Raw genomic sequence first — 8,156 nt, 5'->3', positions numbered from 1 at the left:
TCGAAGAAGGAGAGCAGGCAGAAAGGTTTGTGGACAGAGAGAGAAGAGGAAAGGCAGGGGCCTAGATCTGAGAATAGGGACTCTTAACGTTGGCACAATGACGGACAAAGTGGTGTGTTCTACCATGGTGTAGATATGAAGAGAAGCGGGGTAGAAGCGATCCTGAAGGGGGAGTTTGTGAACAGTGTTCTAGAGTTGAAAAGAGTCTCAGAGCCTAAAGCTAGAAATCGAAGGGGTGATGGTGAATGTAGTCAGTGGGTATGCTCCACAAGTAGCTGTGAGTTGGAAGAGAAGGAGAGATTGGTTGTAGGAGAGAGTGTAGCCAGACAGCACCGCACGGTGGTGTGAAAATGACAGAAAAGAAGACCAAGTGGTGGAAGCTAATGAATGAAGAAAACTGTGAATTAAGGCAGAAGTTGAGGCAGGCTCTGGGTGGTCAGGAAGAGCTTCCAGATGACTAGGAAACTACAGCAAAGGTTATCTGGGAAACAGATAGGAAAGTGCTGTGTGTGTCATCTGGATGGAGGAAAGAAGAGAAAGACACTTGGGGGTGAAATGAGGAAGTACAGGAATGCATCCAGAGGAAGAGGTTGCCTAAAAGGAAATGGGATGTAGAAAGGACTGTGGAAAGTAGACAGGACTACAATGAAGCTCAAATCAGAGTGAAGAGGGAGGTGGCAAAGGCCAAACAGAAAGCTTACAATTAGCTGTATGAAATGTTACACACAAAGGAAGGAGAAAAGAACTTGTACAGACTAGCCAGACAGAGAAATAGCGAAGGATGTGCAACAGATAAGGGTGATTAAAGCCAGTGATGGAAAGGTGCTAACAACACAGGAGAGTGTAGAGAAGATGTAAGGGGGATTCTAAGGAGCTGATGAATGAGGAGAATGACTGTTGAATGAAATGAATGAATGTTGTGGAGCGGGAAATAACAGAAACAGATGGAGGTAAGGAAAGCTCTGAGAAGGATGAAGAGTGAAAAGGCTGTTAGTCCTGATGACGTACCTGTAGAGGTGTGAAACAGTCCAGAAGAGACAGTGGTGGAGTTTCCAACCAGTTTGTTTTAGAGTGAGAGAATGCCTGAAGAATAGAGGAGAAGCGTTTTGGTGTGGAGTATGGTTTCAAAAGAGCACCACTGATGCCATGAGGTAAAGAAGGTGCAGGAGTTTACGTACTTGGGGTCAACAGTTCAGTGTGATGGGGAGTGTTGAGAAGAAGAGAGTGCAGGCGGGCTAGAGCAGGAGGAGGAAAGTGGCGGAAGTGTTGTGTGACAGAAGAGTGTCAGCAAGACTGAAAAGAAAGGCTTTCAAGACAGTGGCGAGACCACCTCTGCTCCATGGGTTGAAGACGATAGCAGTGAGAAAGAGACAAGAGGCAGAGATAGAGGTAGCGGAGATGAAACTGCAGAGGTTAGAAGTGACAAGATTGGACAGAATCAGGAACAAGCTCATCAGAGGGACAGCTCAACATAAGCAGAGAGTCCAGAGATGGTGAGATGTAGACACAAGTTTTGGAGCAGGTCTTGGACCAGTAGGTCACTTGGCTTTGGTCGTATTGAAATATTACAGTAATATTTATACTAAAATGTTATAGAAAAAAATGCAACTTGACAATTTTCTCATAAAAATGGTCGTGCCTTGGGAAGAAGATGTAGACACACATTTAGGAGCAGGTTTTGGACCAGTAGGTCATATGGTTTGGATGCTATTGAATTATTAATTTCTTGATTAATTTTCTTGAAATTAATTTATCGACGGTTCCTAAGTCAATGTCTTCATGTGCCGAGCGGTCTCGTTCTATGTCCGTGTCAAACACGGACCGCTTGTCTGAGGGTACTCGAATGTCTGTTGAACGTCCAACGTCAAACTAACTTCACCGCGGTATGGAATGTTAGATCACTATAAGTGGGCGTTTTTTTGTTTCTTGTTTTTGTTTTGTTTGTGAGGTAAGAAAAGAGAGATGATGTGTAGATACAGTAGGTGGCGGTAATGCGTTGTAGGACGCAAGCTGCCATTACAAAACAAAAAAAAAGAAGAGGAAGAAGTATGCGCCCAACCGAGCCGAGAAGAAAGAAAGAGAAGTCCGGTTTTAGTCCTTTTAATAACCCGAATCTTGTGGACGTTTGTGTCGAAAAAGGTAATTGGTCGCACGGTGTGTAGTGACAGCAGCTGAAGTTTAAGGTTTCCGAACTAAAACGTTCTCATTGCAATACAGCTAACACTAACCTAGCCAGCTGTGGCGCTTTCTGTGCTTTAAACGTTACGTTAGCTAACCTGGTACAACTCACGCTGATGTTAACCTGGTTAACTGTTGGAATTTAGAGAATTTAAGTGAAGTTCGCGAACTTCAATGAGAGACAGACATCACAGCCCAACAGTGTTTATTAAACGCCAGCGAGGTACACAACCACTACACAGACCACTGTGAGTGTTCTTTGTTGACCAGCACCGGTTGTTGAAAATAAAGATTTGACACATGCATTCTCAAGTCAGCCAGTCACCGTCAAAATTTGGTAGTGTTTGAAATCTACGTGGTGCTTCAGTCCTTTAAGGCGTTTGTATTTTCACTTTACATTGGTGTGGTGTGTTTACAGTTGAGTGGTGACTCACACAGTGCCTTCCACCAATCGAGGTCCTGCTTTACAGTTTAAACCAAGGGTGTCAGACTCAAACCAGTCCCTTGCTGGTTTTTCAACTCTCCCTTCCCCACAGACTGCTGATTACCTTGATCAGGTGTGTTCAGTCAATCAGCAGCTAGATGAGCCAACTGACACACCTGTTCAAGGTAATCAGCAGGTAGAGTTGGAAAACCATCAGGGACATGTGATGGAAATTTCCCAGAAAGAGGAAGATGAGAGAGTTGTTGTCTTTTGTGTGATTTATTATAAAAATAAAGGAAAATAAAAATAATGGGGAAAGCAAATCAAAAACATGGATGTTGATCATGCACATCAACAAACCAAAAACCATCTGGGGAGATCAGTGCACACACCACGAAGGTGTGATGCAAAGAGCCCACAATCCTCAAGTTGTTTCTGCCTTTAACCCGTTTCTCTGGCTCTGGTGGAATGTCTATCTGCATCAATAGAATTGTTTGTGCCACTTTATCTCGCCGTGAGTGAGAATGTTTACATTGAGAATGTTTACATTCTCACTTCTGCATCTTCGTGTCTTGTTATCCAAAGGAAGGAACACCAAGCTTCAAAGACAAGATGCATTCACTTTTACAGCCTTGGGTCTGGTGGGGAGTCAGATAGGATGGAGCCAGAGACCAGGGTGTAAAAGACAAACACAGATCATAAACTATTAGTCAGTTAAATGGAACATCAGATGTTTAAATTTGATGTATGACAGGACACAAGGGATTAGTTGTTTGTGTAAGAATCTTCAGTGTTGCATCTAACCAGCACATGATGACTGTTTTGGATAAGAAAAAGCACAAAGGCACAATTTTTCCCATTTCAGATACTGGCCCTCGAGGACTGCAGTTTGACACCCCTGGTTTAAACGCTGTCACTCAGTGTAAAATGTTGTGTGGAGTGCCATGGAAAGTTCAGCTGCAATTCAGCTTGGTTTGTTCCTTCAGGAATGATCGAGGTCAGTGAGAGTGTGTGGTGGCTTTATAAGTAGCTACCACCACGGCGGGGGAACCGCGGACCTCCGTATTCAGGGTGGTCATCTACCTCCAAAAGGACATGTCTGGAGACAGTTGCCTGCCTCAGCATCACAGCTCCTCCTCGTCCCCAGCCCCTCATCTGGCCTTTCCCAAAGCCAAGGCCTGCAGTCATCAAGGAGCAAGTGGACTGGGCAACAAGTATGTCCGGCTTAATGTTGGCGGGAGCCTGTTTTACACTACGGTACAAGTACTGACCAAACAGAACTCCATGCTTAAAGCCATGTTCAGTGGAAAGAAGGAAGTCTTCACTGATAAAGATGGTAAGCCTTCTTTGAGGTTCTATATTCGCTATGTTCTATATGTGTTGACATTAACACTGACGTCAGTATTGTAATGCTAAGGTTTTATTACACATGTTAACATATTGCTACAAAACACAGCTGCTGGTAAGTTTGAGCAGAATAACTTCTTTCCCCACTTATACACTGACCTAGCCTAGCAAGAGGTTGTTCTAATGTTTCTCACAGTCAGTCTTACAGAACTGTGGACAGTGGCTTAGAAGGACCACTTGTTAACATGGTGTGTTTGTGTTCAGGTTGGATACTGATCGATCGCAGTGGGAAACATTTTGGCAGCATCCTGTGCTACTTGAGGGATGGTACAGTCTCTTTACCCAAAGGTCGTCAGGCTGTCCAGGAGCTTTTTGCTGAGGCAAAGTATTACAGCATCCAGGGCCTGTTGGATCTTTGTGAAAACACCCTGCAGGTCAGTAGCAGTTAAATTTTTAGACGTTGTCATAAAGAACTTTGACTAAGTTTGTCTGATAGTTTTTTGAAATAGAGACATCATTTATTTTGGTTGACGTTAGCCCTAGCTTGTTCCTCTTGTGTTTAAAAGCCTCAGTTTCAGCTGCGTTTATTGGCCACTTGTTATCTATGCTGGGGCGGCAGTAGCGCATTTGGTAGGGAGGTCGTCGGTGTTTGGAGCGAGCGCCGGTGCATGGCAGCTGCTGGCATCAGTGTGTGAGAGTGAATGGATGAATGAGAAGTAGTGTAAAGCGCTTTAAAGTTTTTTGTGTTTGTAGTGTTATAGTTAAAGTTAGGATTGAAGTAATGTTATAACTGTTCATGTGTGTTTGTAATGCGTGCGTGTGACTGACCCACAGGGCGCAGTGATACATTGGATGTGTGAAAAATAAATGGGATTTGCACTCACTAAGGGAGCACCCAAAGAGAGACAATCTCTTCTTGTTGGTCGACATGCATAAGGATATCTGGGGTTGTGCAGTGTACGAGACACAGATATTCTCACTTATACATTAGGATAGGAGTAAACTGCACAGTTAGTCAATTGGCAAAGCTTAGATCTTCCTAAATATTTATTTTATTAAGGGAAGACTTGAATGTTGGAACAGTTTCAAATGTGTAAACCTAAGGCAAATGTTAATATTTTATAACAAAATCTTGTGTCAATCATTGAATCTATAGGTCTGATTAAAAAAGATACTGATTTAAAATTCTTTATTACTTAGTTATAATATTGTTATACTTATACGGCTGATATTTACAACACATTTTTAGGTCCAATTCTGATGTGAATGAGAGTGAATGAGAGTGAAGATTCTAATGCAAAGGTAATTTAGCAATCATTGCAAGGGTCACTCCTATTTACACTAGTTTCTGTTATGGTGTTTTACCCACAAGGCATTGTGCTATCAATTTGCAAATCCTAAGGCTTCAATGAGCAACTGGTATGAGTTTTATCTTTGAGGAGTAAAATTGTGGCCACAGTCACGATTTAAAAATTCCAATCCTCCTACATTTTTCCACAGAAGTCTTACAGATAAATGCATTAGACTCTTTGGTGGGATTTCTGGAACTCTCTGTGCTTTAAGGCAGATACAGACAGGGGTCTGAGGGCTTACCCAGACACATCATTAGAAAGAATATAAGTATGGCTATGAACGAGTGAAAGAATTATGTTCAGAGAGTAAAAACTGGCTGTAGTGACGAGTTAAAGAGAAAAATTCTGTCTTAAAAAAACATGTCAACATCATGCACTTTAGCTCACAAAGTGAAAGTACAACCTAACAGAAGCTGCTTTGAGAAGGAATGACCATTGCATTGATTAATGCATGGTTCTATATTAAAATATTCACATTTGTTTTAGGTTTACACCTTTGAAACTGTTGCAACATTCAAGTCTTCATTTAATAAAATAAGTATCTTAAAATTACTAAGCATTTTGTTCCATCTAGAGGAAGCTCTTCAGCTACGTCTTCTTCCACTTATTATATCCTGTAGCTCAATTCACGTCTGAGTCACGGTTATGCAATTACATTATAATATAAATATTTGTATTTCCCAGATAAATTGATTTATATGCTTAATGTATTACTATATTAGTCTTCTATTTTATATATGAAGAAATTTTAGAAAGTTTCAATTTTTCCAGTAGTATGTATACTGCTTTTCTGAGCAGTGATTTGAGTGGCTACTGTGGCTGATGGGCAAAAGAGCATGACTCTGATACAGGAGATCCTGGTTTGAAACCTGACTAGAACAAGTTGTTCAACAAAATTCAGAAGAAGTATTTACAAAGCATAACCTTTTATATTTTTTATTGAAATCAGACTGCTTTTGTTTTATCTGTGCACATTCAACTCTGCAACTTTTTTTTGCGGATCTGATCAGCTATACATTCAACTCAGGTAGTTTCAGTAATGTTTTAACTGATTAATTACTAATAGTTAATTAGAATATTTTACAGTATAATAAATACCCTATTGAAATGAATGAAAACAACTTTTTTTAAATCCTCTTCAGCTTTATCTTCTTTCAGCTTTAACTACTTCCGCATACTTTAAGCTACAGACACCATTTGAACTACAAAATAATCTTCAACTATTTAACTTTAGTTAATCTGTTGTTCAGCTTTTTTATAGTTATAAGTTATAGTTATACAGTTATAGCAGTTTAAGCATAGGGTGGTTTCTGAGGAATTTTCAGCTTTTCCATTAGTGTGTATTACGTGAGCTAGAGTGCGTGATGTCACAGCTGCAGTGCGAGGGCTCGTTCGCTTTAGACAGAACTTACTATCTTTCATGTGTCTATGTCACAGCTAGTGTGAGAAGACGTTTTTTTGAGACAGAATGTTGTCTTTAACTCGTCACTACAGCCAGTTTTCACTCTCTGAACATAATATTTTTAACTCACTCATAGTCATACTTATCTTCTTTCTAATGATTAAGCCCTCAGACCTACACTTTAGTCTGTATCTTCTTAAAAGCGCAGAGAGTTCCAAACTTTCTCCCATACACTCTAATGTATTTGCCTGTGACGCTTTTGAGGAAAAGAGCAGAAGGACTGGCATTTTTAAATTGTGACTGTGGCCACATTCTTACTCCTCATTGAAGCATTGAAGATGTTTCTTATATAGATACATTTAGCCATACTTGTATTGTAGTATTAATAGTGAGTATTTCTGGCACCATAACAGAAGCTGGCGTGAGAAGAAGTGACCATTGCAATGACTGATGTATGGTTCTGTATTTAAAATATTCACATTTGTCTTAGGTTTCACCTTGGAGAATGTTGCAACATTCAAGTCTTTGTTTAATAAAATAAATGTTAAAACTACTAAACATTTCTTACCATCTGGAGGAAGCTTTTCAGCTACGTCGTCTTTTGCTCATTATAACCTGTAGCTCAGCGGTGTAAGTTCTTGACTCTAGAGCGGGGGATCTGGGTTCAATTTCCTTCTGAGTCATGAATGCAATCACATTATAATATAAATATTTGTTTTCCCCAAATAAATTAACTTATATATGCTTAATGTATTACTGCTTTTATTTGTGCACATTCAGCTCTGCAACTTTTTCTTTGCAGATTTGATCAGCTATACATCCAACTGCTTATTAGCATGTTTTCTGCTTTTCACTGGATAGTTACTTACACTGTTTTAACTTTAGCAGTTAAGCACACACATCCCCCAAATTCTTTTAGAATTATTGGGGCTCAATGGTACAAGTCCTTGACTTGGGAGTATCTGTGACTAGTCATTCACACTGTTTTACACTACTAATAAGGCAAACACGTCCTCCATATCCTTTCAAAATAAAAGCACCAATCCAAATCTTTTCATTTAATAGCACATTTTCTGCTTTTGACTTGTTAATTATGATGAGTTAATTCAATTCAATTTTATATTATTTATTTATATAGCGCCAAATCACAACAAAGTTATCTCAAGGCACTTTACAAAGTAAGGTTTAAGACCTTACACAACTAAACCCAACAGATCCCACATACGGCAAGCCTTTAATTTGACAGCAACAGTGGAGAGGAAAAACTAGCAGAACCAAGCTGGATGTGGGCGGCCAACTGCCTCGACCGGTTGGGGTGAGGGGATAGAGAGAGAGAGAGAGAAAAGCACAGCAACAACAACAAGGACCAGGGACTGGATACATGCAGGATGGTTAGATCCCCAGCCGCCCATCACAGAGACAAAGCTCTGTGTCCAATGATACCTGTAGGTGA

At 40.3% G+C, this 8,156-nt stretch overlaps 1 protein-coding gene across 2 annotated transcripts in view; it reads left to right on the top strand.

Annotated features, from left to right (window-relative positions):
- Positions 1-1,837: 1,837 nt before the first annotated feature.
- The window catches only part of tnfaip1 (tumor necrosis factor, alpha-induced protein 1 (endothelial)), a 51,749-nt gene continuing 45,430 nt past the window's right edge, over positions 1,838-8,156 (top strand). Inside the window, exons 1-3 of one of the 2 annotated variants that reach the window (XM_055513862.1) lie at positions 1,838-2,139; positions 3,468-3,938; positions 4,214-4,383. In XM_055513862.1, coding sequence (XP_055369837.1) covers positions 3,698-3,938; positions 4,214-4,383 — 411 coding nt within the window. In that variant the 5' untranslated portion in view covers positions 1,838-2,139; positions 3,468-3,697. The remainder of the gene's footprint in view (positions 2,140-3,467; positions 3,939-4,213; positions 4,384-8,156) is intronic. The other variant, XM_029171417.3, reaches the window with a different exon arrangement.

The sequence above is a fragment of the Betta splendens genome, chromosome 13 (assembly GCF_900634795.4).
Source record: "Betta splendens chromosome 13, fBetSpl5.4, whole genome shotgun sequence".
In the NCBI taxonomy this organism is placed as follows: Eukaryota; Metazoa; Chordata; class Actinopteri; order Anabantiformes; family Osphronemidae; genus Betta; species Betta splendens.
Note: the sequence above shows the minus strand (reverse complement) of the source record. Positions and strands in the feature narration are given on the sequence as shown.